This window comes from Salarias fasciatus, chromosome 12, assembly GCF_902148845.1.
Source record: "Salarias fasciatus chromosome 12, fSalaFa1.1, whole genome shotgun sequence".
Taxonomy (NCBI): Eukaryota; Metazoa; Chordata; class Actinopteri; order Blenniiformes; family Blenniidae; genus Salarias; species Salarias fasciatus.
In genome coordinates, this window is record NC_043756.1 from 8,966,238 (window position 1) to 8,988,767 (window position 22,530).

Sequence of the window (22,530 nt, forward strand, 5' to 3'; positions counted from 1 at the left end):
CAAAAACAACAAAATGCTGACTCAAGCACTATTGCATGCAATTGCTCAATATTCAAGAATTAAAAAAAAAGGATTTTTTTTTTCATCTTTGCCCATGTCATCCTTAACCTGTTGTGTGTGGAACTTTCGTAAAATGAGTATTTTAGCGCCGATCAGAGGAATTCGGGGTGTTACTCTGGTGCGATGAGCCTGATGATGAGTACAAGCTGCTGCTGTTCCTCTGATCCGGTGGGTTAGCGGCGGGACGACGGGGCCTGCGGCTCCTCTGAGGACCGAGGAGGCTCATGTTTTTTAAACTCGCCCATATGACCTCATTCATAACAAACGTCCCTGTAATTCAAGCATTCAAGCAAATTGCACTTTTTGGGCTAGTTGTGTACAAAAGTCACTGTAGACAAATAGCTGTGAGACAGTCCTCACTTCTCCTCTTCTTGATGGGGAGGGGAAGCCCCACCCCCCCACCTGCTGAGCGTGGCTCAAGTCCAGTCCTCGTTTGCAGCCTGCAGTCAGCGATGGTTATGATGACACTGTTGCCGTGTTCGACGCCACGTTTCGCTCCCCCCCGTCTCCTGTCAGGGCCCTTAAAGGTCAGGGCGGGGCGGCGGGCGGGCGGGCGGAGGGGCCCGCCCCGGAGGAGGTCCCTGGGGAGGCGGGGGCAGGAAGCCGCAGGGCGGAGGAGGGGTGGGCGTCAGAGCCGGGGGGTCAGGTGTGTAGAAGGCGGGCGGAGGGAGGGCCCGGTTGGGGGGCGGCGTGTAAGGCGGAGGGGTGGCGGGGGGCGAGGGGGTGGTGGGAACGGGAGGTGGCGTCGGAGGCGCGGAGAAAGAAAATGAGAGAGATGACAGGGGGCTGCTGGGGGGCGGCGGCAGGCTCCCCTTCGGCGGAGGAGGACTCTTGCTGGGAGGGTTGTAGATGGGAGATGAAGGCTGGTGGGTGTAGTGAGGGTAGTGAGGAGGAGGAGGAGGAGAGCTGATGCGGGTGAAGTTCATGCATCTGCCCTGAAATTTAAAAACAAAACACATTTTTTTAACTGAAAATTGCAGACTTTGGATGAATCGTAGTGTTTATATTGACAATAATGTGTGTTTTTATTCACTAAATTCCAAATATACCATGATAGCTGCTGGTGATTTTTTTTTCTATTTTCAGTAAAGCCACTAATACATGATTTTCTTTAAATTGACACATGTTACCTCTTCATCCAGTTTATCATTATTCTTATTTGATTAAAAGTATTAGTTTACTCAGTTAAAGGCCTTTTTTAAAGCTGCACCATGCAAAAGTTGAAGAATTCCACTTTTGATCATTAGGCGGCAGGAGAGAGTCACTGCAGTATTATTAGTATTAAATTATTATTAAACACCGTAAATCCTTCATACTTCTCCTGCTGAACCACTCAGCTCTTTCATCTGGACGTCATTTGTTCTGCGTGACGTTGGACGGGCCACACCCGTCAAACAGCTGCACCGATAAAGACGGACAACATTTCCTCTGCAAGCGATGCGTTTAATCTGGCAGCGGTGGGAAAAACCACAGGGTCTCATATCGGGTGAACTCCTGCTTCAATATCAAAATTCATAATCAAGTAAAATATGCGATTAGCACACGGTGAGGAGTTTAATAAGGCTCAGCTCTACATGACAGGTCTGAGGTTTCTCCTCCTCGGGCAGCAGGATCAACAGACTTCATTCAGGGCAAAGTTACACAAGCGGTTCTTTGACAAGAGGCTCCTAATTGCAATCAGAGTGGAGCTTGTTTACAGCCCAAGGAAACTGGGACCGAGTTGTTTTTCCAGTGCACTAATGTGGAGCTTTTATAGTGAGGAAGACTCGCCGCTACCCTTCTAATTACAGTGTGCTGGCTGTTCTTACTGTAAAGGCAGAGAGCAAACAGTAGAACCCACTGTTGCTGCAGACATGTTGGATTGTTTGTCTGGAGGTGAGTTAAGGACGGCTTCATCTGAAGCACAGATTCCTTTGCAATGGATGCTAAATCAAACTCACCTTGAGACTGAGTGTATCACACTATGAAACAAAACAATCCAGTAATTAAACAAGTAATTCAAAGTAGGGCTTAATGACAAACTGATGAATGAACGACGATTTATTACATTATGCAAAGTAGTACAAATGATACGTTTACTTTTTGATTGAATTAGTCTCATAAGTTGTAATTATCTTAACTCCAAACATTAACTTTTCTCAAATGTCATCATAGTCGAATATAAACTCTGGATAATGAATTTGACCATATTTTCAGAATGTTCAAGTATACACAGAATGCTGATCAAAGCCAGTAAGGAATCAAAAACTACTTTTTCCAACCATGAATAAATTGATTTACTCTGCAAATTGATTCTGGGTCCTTCATGATTTAGTAATTTGGTCTTAAAATGCATTTATTTTGTTGGTTACGAGCAGAATCCAGAGTCATAGTTGCTGAAGTGTGATGTTTCAGTTCTGGTTTATTTTAATTTAACTTTATTACCATTACATTCATTTACTGCTGCTGAAGCATGATGTCAACTGGTTCCGTCTTTACAACACACTCCTATAGCACTGACCCGATGTGATGTGTATTTTCCTCATTTGTCAGCTTGTTATGGATTTTCGTATCACGTCTCACACACAGCGCTGCTTACAGTAAATGAAACTGTCGTATTTCGATAGCTGCCACGTCACTTCTCATGGAAAACTTTTCGCTTTAAGATTAAACACACATGTCAGCGCTATCAGCCCGAAACGCTGCAGCGTCAAAATAAATCACACGGAAACTCCTCTGCTGCAGGAGGAGCGCTGGGGATGAGCTCACCGCTGAGTTACGGTTACGCCAGCGTTGCTCCAGCTTCCAGATTCAGCTGTACGTTCATCTCAGTGTCAACGCAGCGGTGTGCCACCCACCACAGCTGGATACAACAGGACTGTCTATAGCTTTTGTTTGTGCGGACTGATTTAACAAGTTGCGGATCACACAGAAGGAGTGAAGTCATGTTATGTAGAAATAAATGATGCAAACTCTATTAGTTCTGTCGGGTTACGGGGTGAATTTAGCATCAACACAGCGGTCTGCGTTCAGCCCACGTTTCTGCCTTACTCAGAGAGTTATGACGCGTTACACTGCTGCGGTGAGCGATCATCATATACACAGCTCCCTCTGACTGCATCTCTCAGCACTTGCAGATCTCACAGTCCCAGACTGCGAGTCAGCCGCCGGCTCAGGAGGTCAACGCGCCGTTACTCCTCACTGCAGCTGGCCTTGTTGAGGAATTACACTCTCCTCCTCATGATGGCTTCGCCAGACATCTTTACATCGCAGTCTAAACCCCGGCTCGCCGCAGCCGTTCACACAAGTCTGTGCACACTTCATTGCTTACAGCTGGGTTTTTTTGTTGTTTTTTTTCACAGCACTTTAAGGCAGAAAAGGAATATGTGAAATACTAATGTGAAGCTGCCAAACACTGATGCACAGCTAAGGCTTACGTCAGGCTGTTTGGTCTCCGTCTTACCTTGTCACCTGGATGAGGCCTCATTACAGAAACGCGGTCGTAGCCTTTTCTTAAAAGCACCCACAATGCATCAAGTTTACTCTGTGGAAACACAGAGGAGAAGATTAGGATTTACACCACTTTTAAGAATGAATGACTTATCAGCTGCTTAAATTTTCCCTTAATCAGCACTGAGTGACATTTGATTCCATATAAATGTACATACACATAATTTATTAACATTTTCATCAACCAGCCACACTTAATAACACCTTCACACCCCTGACCCCTCCTGTGATAATGAAAACCTTCACTGCTGCAGAAGAGACACTCAACCAAGTAGAATTTCTCTCAGATTGAAATTGCTGGATGCTCTTGAGCCCAGGAGGCGTCGTCAGACATTTGACACTGTTTAACAGGAAGAGAAAATGATGGAATCCTCCAAGTGTTTCCACACTGACCCAGCCACCCACAAACCCGAGCCTCTCTCTGGGTGCCGGGTTGCAGATTTTCTCTTGTGATTTCAAGCTGTATTGGCCGATGACGTGAAATTTATCAAAAACCCATGCTTCAAGGACTCCTGGCCATTTAAAAAAAACCCAAACTTAACAGGTACCATTGCTATAAAGACGTATAAAAACCAGTGAAGTGTTTTAGTTTTTTTATTTGATTTGAATTCATCCAATCATTTGGAAGTGGCACGCTAAAGTGGACTCAGTTCTTTGTGAATCGACTCTCCGTAGTTTTTGAAAACAGTAAATAGTTTGAGGATAAGAGCAGAACACGCAGCTGTTTTTCTTCCCAAAAAACTGCTGGCTCTGCAGCCCTTCTCCCCGGAGGTCAGTCCAACAGGAGTCTGGTTTCTATTAGCGGTCCCCTGCTGAATGGGACGCCTTCGGAATGACTCCTTTAACCCCCTGCTGGCTCTCTGCGCCAGCGGTCACCTCGGCGCTGTTACCTTAACACATCTTATGATATTTTAATAATACTAACACTTGTTTACCCTCGGCCAGATTAGCATGCAGTAATTTGTTGCAGATGTTGTGCTTTTGCAGCACAGGCACGCTAACAGCTGGAAACAGCGTCGCCCCAGCAGAACTGTTAAACAAACGCTTTTTGGAAATTAATTCTGACGGAATCAACAGAGTTTTTGCACTGATGGAAATGAATGTAATTATTTCTTTATGTTGGACGTTCTCAGTTGTAGTAAAGGCTGTAAAAAGCGAAGCCTCAGCTGACAGTTTCCTCCTGGCTGTTGGCTTTAATACCTGGATGGGAGAATACCACTTGCGCGGCCCAGGGGGTTTGTGCATGCCGTTGTTCAGAGGCCGTGTGGGGGGTGTCACATACTCCTGCTCAGGCATCTTCACTTTGGCATTTTTGGCCTTTTCCAACTTTGCTCCCTCCTCAGTGGAGCCTTTCTCCCCCCAGCGGACCTGACGGCAGAGATAAATGATGATCATGGTTTTACTGAAGAGCTTGGATTCTGCTGCTCTGTGTTAAGAATGAAAACTGAACACCATTGTCGTAGGATATAAAGCACTATATGCAGTTCTTTTTTCAGAATAATCTTCAATAATGAAGTGTTTTCACTAGAAGATAATATTTTATACCAGTTTAGATTGAAGACATTATCAAGAAAATACAGTAACTTGCCCTTTGAAGAGTGAATAAAAGCCCTTTCTATCAATAAAATATACCCAAAATGACAGTTCCTCGTCCTCACCTCCATCCTTTTGATTCCTCCGACTCCTCTCCCTCCGTAGTAGGAGGCGTCAACTGTCGGCCATTTCTTTTTAGGCGTGTCAAAATCCTCGTCATCCTAGGAGACAGAAACAGGAGGTTTTGTGTAAAGAAAAGAAAGAAAATGACAGCAACGCTGCACAAAGTGATACTAAAGGGGGTGAGTGACTGTTTTCAAACAAATCAACACATGAAGAATAAAACCTAGGCGTTATCTGGTCAATAAAATCCCCCTTTAAGTGCATATCTCCTCGTCTGCCCTCCTTTCACTAACCCAGCCTGAATTTGCTTTGTTTCTATTACGAAGGTATTCAGATCAGAGGAAATTAGAAAGCCCACCGGCCAAAACTGAGACGTTTCAGTCCTTGAATACACCCCGTCTGACTCATAATCCACCAGGATGTTTCTCAGGGAAAAAAACAATAATATCTTCTGAATGTTGTCTTTGAAGTTATGAATGTCGCTGGAGTCTGTTGTTGGAATTAATGAATCAGTCAGATTTATTTTCTGTGAAATCTGGGACCAGTTATTGCAGCCTCTCGTGTCCTACAGTTACAAGTCACCTTGCTGTGACTGTCTTGTGGTTTTAGGATGTCAAAAAAGTAATGTGTGAGTTTGCTGAACAGACTGGGGACAATATTTCTAATCAAATTCATATGAAATAATTGTCTTAACTTACTTAATATCACAATATTTTCACTGGAGGTTCAAAACCTGATTAGTGAAACGTCAGTTGAAACTATTGGATACATGACTTTATTTCTTTGAAACGGGAGGAAGGAGGGAACCGCTCGTGTCAGGATTTCATTGTTATTATAAAAGGGAGTTAACTCCCGTCACATTTGAGGAATTACAAAAACGAGTGACGCGAATCACACGGAGAGAAGTCTTGTTTTACTGTGAAGGGCAAACAAATGTCACATTTCATCTTCCACAGTACAGTGTGTGAGACTGCAGCTCCAAAGGACGGTGGGTGAACTGGTTTTTATGGGTGATTGTGGCAAGCGATGTAAAGGTACTGGAAACGGGCCTTTGGTAGTGAAGGAGAGTTCAGGGTTTGATGAGAAAAGTGGAAAAAAGTAATTTGACACTGCATCAGTGTTCAACACACTTTTTGAACCTTGTTTTAGGAAACAAGAGCTAATGTCAGCAAAGTCTAACATCCAGTCCATTTCTGAGAGAACATAATGTATCATATGTTTGACTCACTGAAGGAAATTCTGTCTGTTTGCTTTATTTCCAGGAGCCTTAGATTGACAAAACGCCTCTCTGTACAGTAAGGTTTGATGAAGACAAGATTTTCTTTGTTGAATTCTTTTTTTGCAGTATTTTCAGTGGAGGTAAATAGAAGATGATTTGAAACTCTTGGATACGTCAGTTTTCTTCAAAACAGGCACAAAAGGAAAATTGCTATTGTTATTATTTTAGGGCGTTAACTGCCGTCACAGCTGATGAATCACAACACTGAGTGACGAGAGCCGTGAGCCAGAGAGGGAGCGAATCAGGCTGCGAGGTTTGAAGTAAACTAAAGGATTTCTCAATCCAGACTCTGGCAGCTGTCAAATCTTTAAATAATGAGCAGGTTTTTTGGTTGTTGTTTAAGGTGGAAAAGGGATTGCAGTGTTGAAGTTCCTACCGAGCTCTCCTCCATGACTGGCGGCGGGGGCTCGTGGATAATCTGGAAGTAAAAAGAAACAGAAATAAAAGGGTTAAACTGTTGAACATGTGAAGACGACAGAACAGTATCGAAATGTATTCTGTAGAATCTGCAGGTCGGAGTCATGTGCTCCCTTTGTATGACAAGACAGCTAAACAACATCACATGACAGGGATTTTTCAACTTCTCGTAAGTCCGAACCACTTATGAGAGCAACACGCTGACCTAGAAATCTGCGATCCAGATTTTTTGGCTCGAGCTTTTTTTTGATTAGCCGGGGTGGAGAGTAACAGGCTCAGGAATACTTCATTATTTGCTCCTTCTTTATTTTCTTCTTTTTATCAAGTAATTTCAGTCTTGAATTTGTATACTTGGATGGATTTTCTCCTCTACGTGAGAACTCTTCTTTCATTTAGTTAGATTACTCTCTTAGCGTGTTTTAGAGTCTCAACATGTGTGTTTATAGATTGTGGGATGAAGCCCACACGTGCACAGGGAGAGCAGGCAAACTGCACAGAAACCAGAGAGATTCTCATCATGAGGCCACACAAAGTTACTATATTGTTTTTTTCAAATATGTTGCACCTCCTGAGCCTTATTCCATTCAGCTCTTGGTGAATGTGTGTCATGAGGCTCTGACAGCCACAGAACAGCAGAACTGTAAGAAAGCGTCCTGCTGCTTGTTTTTATTGGCACCTGAACGCTGTAAATTGGGAAATTGGACTTTTCCAACTGGTAATTATCCCAGTTGCCAGCTGCATGAATGCAGCATTCGACTGTGTTGGGGTTTTCTTTTCAGGAATATATGATTATAATTCATTTCTTGCAGAGCACTCTTGTCTTTACTTGAGTGAATTTAAATCATCGTGAGCTGTCAGTGTGTTTTGTCACCACTCTATTGCCGACATTTTCTTCTGCACTTTAATGCACTTGGCTAATTAAATTATTCTGATTCCCGTTTGTGATTTTCCTGCACGCTTCTCCAAACCCTGGAACCCGAAATGATTCCCTATGGCAACCCGGCGTCATTTTCCGAAACACACTTGCCACACAGGCTTCAATTTGCAACCAAATGAACAAGAACAGAAAAAAAAAAAAAAAAAAAGAAGAAGTGAGAGGGAGTGAGGGTCATGTTGTAAAATCTGACATCGCTCACTGGCAGCTCTCGACTTTCCTGTCTCCACCGCTGGAAACATTGGAGAGGGCTTTGAAGAGCCATAGAGCTTTTCATGTGAGAGGAGAAATACAGGATTTGACAGAAGACCGCCGGTAACGAGACAGTTTGTTGAAATATCGTGACGCTGGCAGGTTGACTACTCTCTAAATAATGGCACGGATAGCTTTTTTCCAAAGGCGTTTTCTTTTGTGCGCTCTACCCGGAGCGCATGACATTTGCAGAAAATGCTTTTCATGAAACTTCCTTCCTGACCACTTATCGCACCACTTATCTTTTTGATAGCAAAAAAATTTGAACAAAGATATATTAAACCAAAACATTCATGCTATGAGAGCTTTTTTTTCCCCTCATAAATAACTGGAAACTCCAAGCAATCTGAGCGCTAACTGATGGAAGAATTTGCTCAGTTTCAGCTCCTCCAGTGTGCCAACAGTAGGCGCATTGAGAAGTAAAACGTGAAGGTCGCGTGCCTTGACCTCTGGAGAGACGCATTATTTCTGCCGCAGCGTAATTAGTTGAACACATGTTCGCTCGTTGGCCTTGACCTCTTCTGGTTCTGAACTAAATTCAGCTGCAGGGATTCAAAGGAGCAGTGTGTCCTTATTGACTTCTGGGCCCTGACCTTCTCACCACGGGTCAGGAGAGGCCCGAGGGCACGCAGTTCAGACAACACACCACCTGAGAAAGACATTCCTCCCTGTCTGCGAACAGCCGCACTTCATCTGAAGTTTGAAAAGAGGGAGCCAAAAGTGATTTGCAAAAGTCATGCGTGCGTGTTATTAGTGCGCCGAGAACTTACCACAGTGCAGCAGAGAGGCCAGAACCACCAGAGCAGAGCCAGGACCAGGAGCAGCATCAGGATGAGCAGAGCGATGGCCAGGATGGTTCCGTCGGACTGAGACAGAGGCAGACGACGCACACTGTAACACACTTTTCTCTCTGCGTGAAAATGATTCTCTTGCTGCTGCATCACACTCACACAGCTCACTGTGGTGATCGTCACCGAGCTGGAGATGAAACTGAGACCCTCGTTCATGCTCACGTAAAGATTTGCTGCCCTGGAAAAGAGACAAATCGTGTCACTTGTGCTGCATCTCAGAAAAAGAAATCAAGCGTTATTGGACAGAATGGACTCAGACACAAGAAGGTGTTGATTTCTATTTTCTTCAGACAGAAATCTTTTATTATTTTTATAGTAAAAATAATCATATGTCATAATTGTGATTCAGACTTGAGTCCAGAACTACATCAAGATTTATGTCTTCATTTTGAGGTTTTTGTGGCGTGAATTTACGATGAGGACTGACTTGAGATGTTCGCTCTTTGGGACCGAAAACGAGTTCTGAGTTTGGGGAATTTCGAAAGTCACCCATTTCTCACACATTTAAATAAATGTTTTGGACTTACATTCCCTCATCTTGGAGCACTGGCGCTGGGCAGAGAAGATACGTATCCTCCACAACCAAAGGCTTCACCACTGCAGAGGCAGAGAGAGCAAACGGTCATGAAGAATATCAAAAGCTTTGGGAAACTTTCCAGTCTTGCCTCGCAGTAACAGTCGGATTACCAGCATTCGATGCTCCTGCAGGATGTTTGGCCAGTAAATCTTAATCACGGCTGAATCATCTTTCAGATTATGTCATTGTGTGGTCGGACGACTGTATGTTGTGTTAATTATCTGATTAATGGTACTTCTGCACAAAAGCAAGGAGGAGACCGTGCAGAGCTGAATAATGTCTACGAACAAGCTGAGAGGAGGATTTCTGCAGAACGAGTGCTTTGTTGTCTCCATGTGAGGACGACATCTGTCTCTCTGTCAGAAATGCCAATACAGAGTGTCTCACCGCAGTGTTTTTTTTTTTCTTTCTTTCTTTTTTCAGGAAAAATCTAGGTCCTCTGCTTGTCCAGCTGGCTGTTAGAAATGTGGCTCCAACAAGCATGATCACCCAAGCCCCGTCTGCTTATTCTGGCAGCGGCAGAGCATACCCCAGAACTGAGGGAATCAACACAAGCGGCTGCTCTTTTTCTAGAAACACAGTCGAGGACAAAGGGTAAGGAAGGGAGAGCTGAGGTGACCGGCTCTGCCAAAAACAACTCCACGCCAGTGTACGCCGGGCCAGATTCGATTCATTCCTGAGTCCCTCTCTGAACCTTGCACTCCAAATAGCCCGATATTATTAAAGCAAAAAGGACAAACTGGAGATGTGGCCTGATTCCGTTCAGCTTGCACATTTCCTTTGTTTAAATCTCCTGACTAGGAAGATTTTGGCAAACATCCAAGAGCATGTCGTGACTTTTTTTTTTACTGCTCCGGCACGCAGAGAGGTCGTGTTTATCTGTGAAGGGCAGAAAAATGTCCAGAGTTCAGCTTTAAGCACCGACCCGCGAGGAACTGTTGTTTGAGAGGAAGGCAGATAGATGATCTTTGGAAGTCAGGAAACTCTAGCAAAAGTCAACATTCAGTAAATTCTGGGGAAATCAGAGTGTATTTGACTTACTGAAGTAACCTCATTCAAATGTGCTTTATTTTCAAGAGCAGGAGGTTAATATTGCTCTTTTCTTTACAGTAACATACAGTTCAGCACATATATGACAACATCTGGAGACCTTCTTGACCTTCTTGTTCTGACAGATGACTCTATGTTTATTTTTGTGATCTACGTTGATGCCACTGTGCTTAGCTGGATTTTGACGCCTTTCAAGCAGTTTGTCAGCCCTATGCCATGTTTCCAGAGGAATCTTTGCTTTCATCATGCAGGCAGGACGTATATCCAACATTTCTCTCCAGTATTCACACAGTTGTCTAGTGCAACATCTGTCACAAAACAATTGATTGCCTGGGCTAAGACCTGCCAGATCCCGGCGCGCCTGACTGTATTTGCTGCTACTTTTTCCTGGAGACACAAATTCAAACACTGATTCATGTGTTTAACACATGCAGTTGCACATCACTGCTCCCTCCCTTTAAAAAAAAAAAAAAAAACATTTTTACCACATTTATCAAGAGAGCTGCAGCATAGGAGTCACCAAGACCAAATATATGTTTCCTTTATATGAAATCTGACACTTACCCTCAGGAGAGTCAACTTGACCTCTTTTTTCTTTCAATATTTACCCAAAATGTGAAGCAAACAAATTCCAGAGGACTCTATGTAAACGGCTTTGAGAGATGAATAAAGCTGGAAAAGGAGAAGAGTCTACAGGGATCCAGGATTGACATGATGAGAGAATTTCTCTTCAAATTGCTTCCATGTCTGCAGTGAAGATTCGTGCTGTATGGCACAGAAACGCTTCTGATTCAAAGACACGGAGAGAGCGAGGTGATCGCTCTGAACACTGGTGGCACGAACACAGAAAGCAAGTCCTTTCTGAAGAGTTGACATGAAATTCGATGGAAATAATCTATTCCACTCAGACATTGTATTTACGTGTGAGCGCTGAGGCATGTCTTGTAAATACTGTCGCCTGCACCGACAGTGGCATGTGCAACAGGAAGTGACTTTTACAAGTGTTACTGTGAGCTGCTCGTAAACATCACATGGAAACTGGCTGGATGAACTCGCTCGTTTCTCCCTCGGCCGTGTGTGTGGTACTTCTTCTCCTTTATCGTTTGCCCCTGTGCTTTTTTTCCAGGCTGTAAACCTGCAGAGTGTGCTGTTCGAAAACGGGCTGCGGTACCAGTAATGTCAGCACGGCTGCTTGTCTAATTTCACGCAACTCCAGCTGTGTGAGTGTTGCTTGACTTTTGGGAAGCTCACTCACTAATTTGGCTAAATTTTCCTCTGATTGCTTCAGATGTTTTTTCCACTTAATGGACTGAGTAATCGCCTTTGATGCTCAGAGGCAACGAGCGCTTAGGTCGTCTTCGAGAATGTTATTGATGCTCAGAGACGTTTGACTCACTCTTGGTGACGGTGTCGTTGATCCGGAAACTGCACAGGACTTTGTCAACATTTCGGGCATGAAGGAAACCGTTTCCTCTCACAACCACCTGGAAGGATTCTGGGTGAAAGAAAGGGAAACACAAACATCATACAGCACTTTCACACGTTTCTGTTAATATCAAATCTAAACATATTTAATTCAAGGTCAAGAACAGTCAAATGAGGTAGCACTGACTGAAATACGTTACTGGCTAATTTCCCTGGCTCTTAGTTTGAAGGATGTTTGTTTTTTTCTTGTACCTCCTGCACAGATGCTGGAAGGCTCAGCTGCCAGGATCTCAATGCAGGACTTCTTCAGGATCTGAGGAGACAATGAGAAATACACCATAAACGTCTTCAAGGGGAATGTATTGCTTTCCATGTGGCTGTCACTCTTGAATGCTTTTTTTTTTTAATTGTAACTATCATAAACTCCAATTCTCCTCTCCACTTATTTTATCCTGCTCTCCAGGGATGAACTCAGTGTTGCCCTGAAGAAGAGGAGGACTGATTTATGGCTGACTGGCACACTCACGTGAGCTCTCAGTTCGCCGTTAAGCAGCTCCAGATGACAGTCAGCTCAGCCGCCTGAACTTTAACTTACTTTAACAAACCTCTTCACGACAAACTGTCTGAGTGAACCTCCCTGGATTTGGTCTTCAGAGGTCATGATCGGCTCGTGTCGGCCATGATGATCAAAAGCAGGAAAGTCACAACATGTTTTCCTGGAGGTTTTGGCTGAGCTCCATGAATGGATTACCTTTTTCTTACTAAAATCAATTGGGCTTTGCTTTTCTCTTTGCCATTTGTCCAGAATACTAGTGAATTCGAGAATGGCTGGAATAGCTCACATGGCTGTGGTTATTAGCTGGTAGAATATAATCAGAAAGTGCGTGAGCCAGAAATAAGACGCTTACTGAGTCGATGACGCCCTGCAGAGCCTCAAATCCATCGTTTACGGGGAAGACGTGGTCTTTGCTATCAGCAATCTTGGCGAGCTGGAGAGAAAAGAAATGATTACAACCACAGGTGATAGTCGCACATGTAAAAGCAGAAGACTTCACTCACACTGTCTATGTCAGGGCTGACGGAAATATGGCCAGCAGACCAAAACCACCTGGCCACAGGGTCTACACCCCTGGGATGGGAAAGCTTACGTTAACTTAGTTTTTTGGTTCTACTGAAGTCACTGCTCTTCCTCATTTGTTCATTTGGGGATAAGATTTTTTTAAGCACTGTAGTAATGAGCATATCCCAACAAGGTCCAGCCAGATCAGTGATAATGTCTGAACATCAGCTTTGTCAATGCTGAGTAGCGTTAGTTTCGAACAAGTACTTTGAGTGTGATTTTCCGAAAAGTGTTTCAAAAGCCTGATAATCCCAGATAATCGGCAAGAAGAGAATCACTTTAGCAAATAGTTTATTAGATCAATCAATAGATTTGTAAAGCCAGGAAAGGTCAAAAGTCCTTTGTTGCATTTTTGGATGCAATTAAAGCCAAAGACTAAATAGCAGCTGCAAATGCAGGACATGGTTTTTGTTATATTTGAATGTTGCAGTTTGCAAAGACAAATGTTGGGATTTGCCAGTATTTATAGGTTAATGTATCACTGAACTGTCCTGATCCACTCAAAACCAAATTGTGCATGTGGCCGGTTGAACTGAGTTTGAAACTGCTGGTGTTCATCCTCAGACCTGAAAATCTCACAGTTTTCCAAATTTGAAACTAATCAAGCAGGCGGAACACATATTAACTTAAGACAGGCCAACTAAAACAACTTCAGCACCAAACAGGAAATTTGACTTCACACATTGCAGTGATTACGCTACCAAACACTTGTACAATGCCGTACAAACTGAAATACATTTCATTTTAGCTGCAGGTAACTCGCTGGATTACATTTACTTCAGCTGTCTGGTAACACAATTGTAAAACTTATCTGTCCAAAGCTTGTATAAATAGTCTTGGCTGATATAAAAGGGACCAGATAATGATACGAAGTGGTGAAGTGAGTCTTTAAAAATGCTTTAAAACTCCTCAAAAACATTGGTGTCTGCACAGTCAGTTTGGTTTTGCCAAGCTTCAGAAGTGCAGAATATTCGTGCAATAACAAACTTCTTGAAGTCTAATATCATGAATTATTTCACAGAAAAGCCTGGATTCCAAAACAATTTATGATTCAGACTCGTGCTTAAAAGCAGGCACACACCTGTGTTTCATTGAAGTCTTTCACCCCGACGCAGTAAACTGAGGCGCCCAGACTTCGGGAGCGATTGGCCTTCCAGGTATGCACACACATTCACACACAGGGGAAAAAAAAAAAAAAAAAAAAAAAAAAAAAACAGGAAGGAGGTCAGCACCTGGGTTCAATTACACTGCAGTATTTCACAACAGCATCCAAAACAGCGTCAATAAAGGCTCGTGTTTGTGTCTAGCCCCAAAGAACATTTTACAAGAAGTTGATCAACACAGTTTTTTCCGCTTAACAACTTAATCAGGCATGATATAACGTGAGACCTGTCGCTCAGCACCTAATCACATGAGCATGATGCTTCATTTACAAGTTTTATTGGTTGTGGATTTTGGTGTTGACACAGAGCGACAAATCGAGACCTCCCTCATCTTTCAAGAAGAGCTTTTACAGCTACCAGGGACGCCAGCTTCCCTCCAGTGGTGCTGCCAGTGTGTGTCAGAAAGCCCTCAGAGCTGATTAAAGCCCGAAGCCGTCACACATCCTTCACCTGGAGGGGTCCCAGAGGCAGATAAATCAGTATATAGCGCAGATGTGAATCGAGCGGATGTATAAATCTGACCCCATTTCTGCCGAGTGAAGGATCAAAGTGATGATGTATGTTTTCATCTGGACTCTCACACGCTTCGTCACGTGCGTCACCTGGTTGGAATCTGCGTGTCCTATTTGACCTCTCTCTGTCTTTCTCACCTCTCTCTCAGCGTAGTAGAAAAGATCCTCATGCAGCTCTCCATCTGTCAGAGCTATGATAACACTGGCGGTCCGATAACCTGCAGACCAGAAATTATTCCATCAGCCCTGCTATGATTGCACTGGTATTATCTCCTTCATTATGGATAATTACACCTGTATAATCTGATCATTGTAATTGTTGACATTTTGTTTGAAAACATTTCCTGCAGTCCTAATTGCACAATTAAGTATATCACCTGAGGGTATTTTGATATGAGTAGTTTCCTTTTGAGACTTCACAAGATAAAAGGTAAATGCAAACATTCCTCAAATCAGTGCTTCTTAATTTGAACAATTTAGAATAACACAGTATACAAAGATTGAGTATGTAAGTATTTAGCTTATAATCAATTAAACAGCAAGCATTTAAAAGATTTTTTTAAGTTTAATATCCATAAATGTACTTAAAAAAAGCTATTTTATCATTTTATCCTGATGCACTTTGCAGTGGACTTCCAGTCTTTTTGATGTTGCATGTGGTGTAACAGTAATCTGAATAAGTGACACTTCACAGCTACATTGAATTCCTAAAACATAGATCAATATAATACTGACGTAATTTTATGTTGATCCCAAGATTTACGCCGCACTGAAACATTGCAGCCAGATTTTTTTACATTTTCCAAGCACAATTTTTTTAATCTGTTAACACTCGTTTGAACTTTTGCACATTGACTGTGAGACGTCCAAGTTGTCAAATCTAAACCTTGGTTTCATCTTGTGTACCACATTATTGAAGATGTACATTTTTCCCTTTGCCTACTAAATATAGTTTTTTGTATATGATCCTGTAGCTTAAGAATCTCTGAATCGGTGAAAAAGATAAGTTTTCTCTCTGATGTGATTTTTTACAATCCTCAAACATAAAAATGTGCACATGTGCACCTGTCCTCATCAGGAGCAGTAATTCTCACCTTCAATGTTTCCGTAATATATCTGCTCGCTGGCCTGTGAACACAGAAAGGCTGATTTGAAACAACGGCCTATATCCTCTGTGCTTCCTGGTGTTTCCTGGAGACAAATCGAGTGCCAGCTTGAAGTTTCACATGCAGGCGGCTCACCCTCAGGATGCCTTCATGCATGAAAGTGTCTCCCCCTGGACGAACCCCCTGCAGCTCCTCCAGACCTTTGCGGATTCGTTCCCTGAGCAGGCGAACAGAAGACAGAGTAATCCACATTGTTGTTAGTCCACCGTAATTGAAATATTTATTTTGCCAGTTTCATTTGTGAACACGCTTTTGATCAAAACCAGACACTCCGAGGCGTGGTAACACTGTAATAGTTTCCATAAGGGCGGCATTATAAGGAAATGCAAAGCAATATGGAACAGATGAATAAACTGATCCAGTTTTGGTTGTACAGACTGGAGACACTGTCACGCAGAAAGACAGGAAATGAACCCCTTTGTAGGATAAGATGTGAAGGAAGCCACGAAACAGTGTGGCTGCTGAGAAAAGATTTGACACATGGACTATCCGCAAAGTGTCAAATCCCACATGAGAAAGTAGTTGCCCAGACTGACGGCACCATGGCCAGATCACAGCCAGAGAAAGTATCTGTCTGGAAACGCTTCTTGGCCATAAAAGAAACATGGATCATAACTGTGTGTGACCTCTGTCCAAATCTGGTTTTATACTCATTCCTTGCAGTCCAACGATAGCAAAGCGTTGGATTAAATCCATTTTTTCTGGGGATATGCACCCACCTGTCCTCTGTCAGGCTCATTAAAATCTGTCCCTCAGTGGAGAACACAATGAAGGACATCCGCAACTGTGGGCTGCAGTGAGAAGAAAAGGACAAAACATTACAGTTAGATCATTTCAGCTCACTGTCTTTTCACACGCTTTACAAAAACATCTTATGTCTAGTGCTTTGGGGTTTTTTTTTACCTTATGAATTTATGTGCTAGATGTTCAACAAAGTGGTAGATTTCAGTCCAGTGATTCTGCACACTCCCAGATCTGTGGCAACAAAAAGAATTCAAGGTGAAGATGTTTTGGTTCAAACACTGCTGTTTCCTGTAAATGCACTTGCTCTTTGTCAACAATGAGTCTCAGTGCACAGACGTGCCGTGACGTTTGTGGTCATTTTGTGTCTGCCTGTGGTGAATCTCCATGGATCTGTTTGCTGTTGCTCCTCTTTGTGGTGGTGTTGCATATACTGGGTCTCCTTTGTTTTGTGTTCTGTTTATATTACTGTGTTTCTCACTGCAGAGGTTTAGGATTTAGTTCTACGTTTGTGATTGTTTTTTTTTTGTTTTGTTTTTTTGAAACTGGATTGCATATTTTTGTGACGCATTTATGTTTGAAATAGTTATTGTGTGTCTACTGTTGAGGTTGATATTGTTCCTCATCTCACTGCATGCATTTATATTCCATTACATTCACAGTTCGCCGAATTGGAGTGTTTTGGAATTGGTTATGGTTACTTTATGTGTTATTACTAGAGATTCATTTTAAAGACCTCATTTAAAGACCTGGTAGTAAATAAATAACTGCAGAACTCCGTGCACACCATCAGCCTACAGTAATTTGTTACAAGTCCATCTGGTCTACACTGTGTTGAATTCTGTCCCTGCTCAAACAACAAACTCTCTCTTTGTGGTTATTTTGTTTAGTTTTGTGACAAATTCCTGTAGCTGTGTTTCAGTCAGCATTTGTAGTCAATTTGTTTAATTGTATTAACAACTGCAGAGGCTTTGTCTTTGTATCTGTTTTGCATCTCCTTGAAGTTCATATGTATTTTTACTGCCTGTGTCTCTTCCAGCCCGTGCTCTCCCTAGTCTGTCGTCCGTCCCTTTCAAAAGGAAGGTTTAAACGTCATAATTTAAATGAGAGTGCATAATGTGAAATATTATTTACATTAAATGCTTAATTATTGAATAAAATTGACTATGATGTTTTGTAAAAAGAAAAAAAAAACAATGTTGCTTAAAACTGATACACTGTTGCAACTCATTAGTTAGGAACGTTCTAAATGATGTAATCTCATTTGCATACAGTTCGTAATGATGTCATCATGTCATCTGCGTAATAGCTTCTCATTTGCATATGTAGGTCAAATTGAACTCTATCATCAAGACTGATGATGGGAGTAATGGTGTTAAAATAAACAGTGTTTCTAATAGCTTGACTATTTAAGCAATCTAATTAACACTGTAACTTTTTCCAGCTTTAGAACGCTGTTTCCTTTACTGGCAATGAGGCGCTCTCCTTTTTTTTCTCTCTTTAAATTGATTTGTGTCTTTTTGTAGAAAATGTTTTCTCTCAGGCTGAAGAAGTTTTGCATTCCCTTATATCATTAATTCAGAGAGACACATTTTTGAAATTTTCATAGCATATTTTATGTATATTTTGCAGCTGCTATCACTTTATATTATCTTATTTGTCAATATGGATTATTTGAGTCTTTTTGTTCATTGTAATTATCATGATAGCAAATAAGTAGGTGTAAGGTTCCACTCACACCAATAACAATAATGTTGTGTTTTTACCAGAATAGTGGAAGTGTGTGTGTTCTCTTGCGCCTCTTTGTGGTTTTTGACATCATGGTGATTCTGCAGGTTTTCCATGTCCATGTTTTGGGTCTCAGAATCGACGTGTGCTTTCCAGTCACAACTGGTGTGGAGGATGGACAGATGTTTTCATCTCTTGAAATTAACACCGTGTCACTTTGTGGAGTTGGACAGCATCTCTCTAAACTGGCTTTTATGTCTATTCAGGATCTGCTTTGTTTTGCTGTGAGCATTGAAGTCTTGTGTTTCTGTGTCGGTTCTTTTGTGTTGGATTACAAAAGCTGATCGAATCTGTCACAGTCAGACATCAAATGAATTCATTTTCATCTTATCTGGTCTTTTTTGTAGCTTGTATTGCTTCTTTTCACTCTGGGTTTTTTTCTCCATTGAATATTTGGTTTCTTGGTCCTTGGTTTGTGTGTTTTCTTGATTTTGACATGATATTTAATCATCGTAGAAGCTTTACATCTTCTTCTGTGCAGGATTTGTTTCTGTTTCCTCTCGCTTTGTATCTTGCTTTTATAAACGAAATCACACTGCGAGCACTGAGGAAAATGATGTCTCTGCATTGAACCCACCCGATTCATAGTTAACCTGAACGACACTGGGAGCGCTCACTTCTCTCACCTCTAGACCACCTCTGAGTTTTGTGTCTTTTTTGGTTTTCTTTTCTGAGTTCTTGCCCAGTGGGCCAAACGAGTGTTTGATTTGCTGACTCACTGCGGTTTTTCAAACTCTTCAGCCACACTTGCTTCTTATGCCAGTCGTAATTTTTGCTTGATTACTGTGCTCCCTGACGTTTTTTTTTATATTTTGAGTTCGTATTCTTAACTGCTGATTGAATCCATGTGCATACAAATCTGAACCCTTGTCCTGCTCCTTCAATGCTTTTAATTCAGGATGCCTGGTATATCATGATATATCATTTGCAACATGCCTATTTATAATTTTTGAACTCTTCTAAATTTTAATAAAAAAAATGTAAGTATTAGGTATAAATTCATACTAGGAAGAGGAATGCCCTTGACCCCATCATGTTTTTTCCTGCTGGTGTGTTAATTTCTGTGCAGTGTCAGGAGAGGTCCAACCTCTAAACCTAACTGTGTGATGCCAAACAGCTAAAGAAGAGCCTGCAGATTGGTTTGGACCGTCCAGCTCAGTGAATAAGTCAACCAGAAACAATGTCCAATGCTCCTTGTGTTAAATTTAACATCCTCTTTAAACCAGCTGTGATTATTTCAATGTTATTGTAATGGGAATGTGCCCTTAATTGTTGGATTTTCTTGCAGGCAGCTGTGTTCTCAACTAGGTCAGTGTGGATGTTTATCATTTCGTACTCACCTCCCTCTTTTGTAAGAAACTCCAAACTCGGTTATTTAATTTGGTGTTTTAACTCGACATGCAAGACATATGTCACAACAATCACTCTGCTCTGCTCTGTTCTTTTAAGGAATCCCTTGTCTCCTAAAGCATGTGGGGCAGGGTTTATGTTGGTCATCACGAGTAAAGCGGTGGACTGTTTGGTTGTGCATTAGTGAGTTTGTAAGCTTTGTGCCTCTGTGGACTTTCGTAAAATTGTCTTTTACAGTAAATGTCTTATTTCATTTTGACAGCCCCTGCACAAGCAACTCAGCCAAAAAAAATCTGAAACACAGGAACATCTGGACCAAAAAGAGAAAAGCCGCACGGACATAAAGAGATAAGATAGAAGAAGAGAAACAAGAGGACAGAGAGCGCAGGTGGAGGACGTCTCAGTTTAAAAGGCAAGGTGAAGTCCCACCTGCAAAAGATGGTAAAAGTGGAAAAAGTCACATCTGAGTCAAAGCATGAAAAGAAATGTTTTCAGGTCACAGATAAATCTGTTTCATTAACACTAAACTCACACTAATGGTTACTCTCTGTTGCCCAGAATTGCCTAATTTTTCCTCTGAGACATGTCACTGTGCCGGGATTTGGCACTGATTAGTTACTGGAAAATGTATATTGATCTCTGGAGCTTAGGACTCTCTAAACAGAGGTACTACAGGGACATTAACCAATCACATCTTTCAGAAAACAGAAATGATGCACTTCAAGAGATGTGCAAATTTGTGCTTGACCTAGTTGGCAAGCATTGTGACTGGTGAATAAAAAAAAAGAAAAGAAAAATAATTTGGAGCCAATGTTAAAATTCAAAAGCAAGAGCCTGGACTGGTGAGTTCAGAGTTTTAAGGAGCTTTCTTGATTTTTTGTGGTTTAGTTAACTCAGATGGTTTTGTTTGGAAGATTTTCTCCTGTCCACTTTCATTCATAGATCATAAAAATAGTAAGGAAATGTTTCTTTAAAGATGTCTGCTCTTCATATAACTTCAAAACAAAAATAGAACTTTAAAGGACACCTCATGTCCTGAAAGGGAAAAACAATCCATGAAAAAAAACTTACTAGGCACATGACACATGTTGCACTCTTGAAGGGAAAAACAAGAATGACTCCAGTCACATTGGATAAACAATAAACATGGAAGCGAATTCTAAATCTACACCAGTGTCTTCTCATTTCATGAGACAAGCTATTCTGGCCTCCGCTTGTGTTGAAAGTCCAGGAATATAATGAGACATGATCATGCATTGTCAATAAATCAAAAACAAAAAATCCGAAATAAGCGCAAGTGTTCACACCATGAAGAATGAGGAGGGTTACACATCACTGTACAGACACATGAGGATATGAAGACAAAGCTCTATTAGAGGATCAAGTCATCTATGTTAAACAAATGTGAGAGAAACATGATTCTTACTGGAAGAATCACAATTAATCCATATAATAGAATGTGGTATTCTGTATGTAATGATTTCTGTGTGTAAAGATTTTAAATGCAGATGAACACATTTCAAATACATGAAGATGCCACACTGAATTGTAGTGCAGAAGGCTCTAACAGGTCAACAGAAACCATCCTTCAGGTGATGTGTGTCAGGTCACTCACTTGTCCAACACAAAGTAGAGATCAAAGCCTCCATAGCAGGAGGATGCCTGCCTCCTGTCCTGGGTCGGTTCAGCAGTAGCAGCACCAACAACAGCCAGTGCAGCAGCAGCAAACACCACTGGAAACCATGAGCTTCTCCTCCAGCACAATGACATTATTCCAGCACAGGAAAACCTCATGCAGGTTAGATGACCGAGAAAGAAAACTTGAAAAACAAAAAGTTATTCCTTCTTGCAGGTCCTTCTTTCAGCGAGTAACTTCAGCATATGAGAGCATTAATCCAGAGCAGCGAGTGTAACTCAGAGGATGAAGAGGAGTGGAGAGAGGCTCTCACCACCTCTCATCACTGGGCCCAGCAGAGCATGTATGAAGGTGAGAGGAGCTCCACAGCCGCACACTCCTGCTGCTTTGTGTTCATGACAGGGCCATGCAAAAGAAAGAGCCGCAAACACTGGAAGTTTGACATTTTGCAAAACCTCTCTCTCTCTCTCTCTCTCTCTCTCTCTCTCTCTCTCTCTCTCTCTCTCTCTCTCTCTCTCTCTCTCTCTCTCTCTCTCTCTCTCTCTCTCTCTCTCTCTCTCTCTCTCTCTCTCTGTGCGTGTGTGTGTGCGTGCGTGAGAGGAGGATTGTGATTCAATGTCAAGAGTACGCATCAGCGTCTGCTGGCTTTTTCTGCCACCTAGTGGTGATGAGTAGCTGCCCCTGAATGGAAGTGTGTGTGTGTGTGTGTGTGTGTGTGTGTGTGTGTGTGTGTGTGTGTGTGTGTGTGTGTGTGTGTGTGTGTGTGTGTGTGTGTGTGTGTGTGTGTGTGTGTGTGTGGTGCACTGCGAGAAAACCAGACTCCTTGCAGAAAATTCACACAGCGCAGGGAGAACATGCAAACTCCAAAAGGAACAGACTACATTAACACCTGGAATATTCTTGCTGTAGCATAGAGTGCTGACCTCTATGTTACTGTGTCACCCAAGATTGATGGGCTATCAATCAGAATTTAATGATTTATTCAACATTCTGGCCAAAAACTGAATCTGATGCTAACCCTTTGAAATTCAGATGGATTTTTTTCCCTGACTTCACTCTTAAAA

The 22,530-nt window shown here is 42.1% G+C and overlaps 1 protein-coding gene across 1 annotated transcript; it reads right to left on the bottom strand.

Annotated features, from left to right (window-relative positions):
• On the bottom strand, positions 1–21,861 carry antxr1a (ANTXR cell adhesion molecule 1a). The gene is made up of 18 exons (XM_030104604.1): positions 21,446–21,861; positions 16,855–16,926; positions 16,671–16,742; positions 16,027–16,108; positions 15,880–15,913; positions 14,924–15,003; positions 14,192–14,260; positions 12,899–12,979; positions 12,243–12,303; positions 11,962–12,060; positions 9,466–9,535; positions 9,038–9,116; positions 8,858–8,953; positions 6,861–6,902; positions 5,208–5,303; positions 4,750–4,917; positions 3,503–3,583; positions 1–995 (listed from the first exon to the last, which is right to left on the bottom strand). The coding sequence occupies exons 1-18, from the start codon at positions 21,622–21,624 to the stop codon at positions 582–584; spliced, it is 1,875 nt and encodes a 624-aa protein (XP_029960464.1). The 5' UTR covers positions 21,625–21,861; the 3' UTR covers positions 1–581.
• Positions 21,862–22,530: the final 669 nt, after the last annotated feature.

Coding starts and splice junctions, on each gene's coding strand:
- antxr1a (XM_030104604.1), bottom strand. CDS start 21,624: ATGAGGTTTTCCTGTGCTGGAATAATGTCATTGTGCTGGAGGAGAAGC. Junction 9,117..9,465: donor GTGCTCCAAGATGAGGGAAT/GTAAGTCCAAAA, acceptor TCTCTTTTCCAG/GGCAGCAAATCTTTACGTGA. Junction 8,954..9,037: donor CGATCACCACAGTGAGCTGT/GTGAGTGTGATG, acceptor CCTCTGTCTCAG/TCCGACGGAACCATCCTGGC.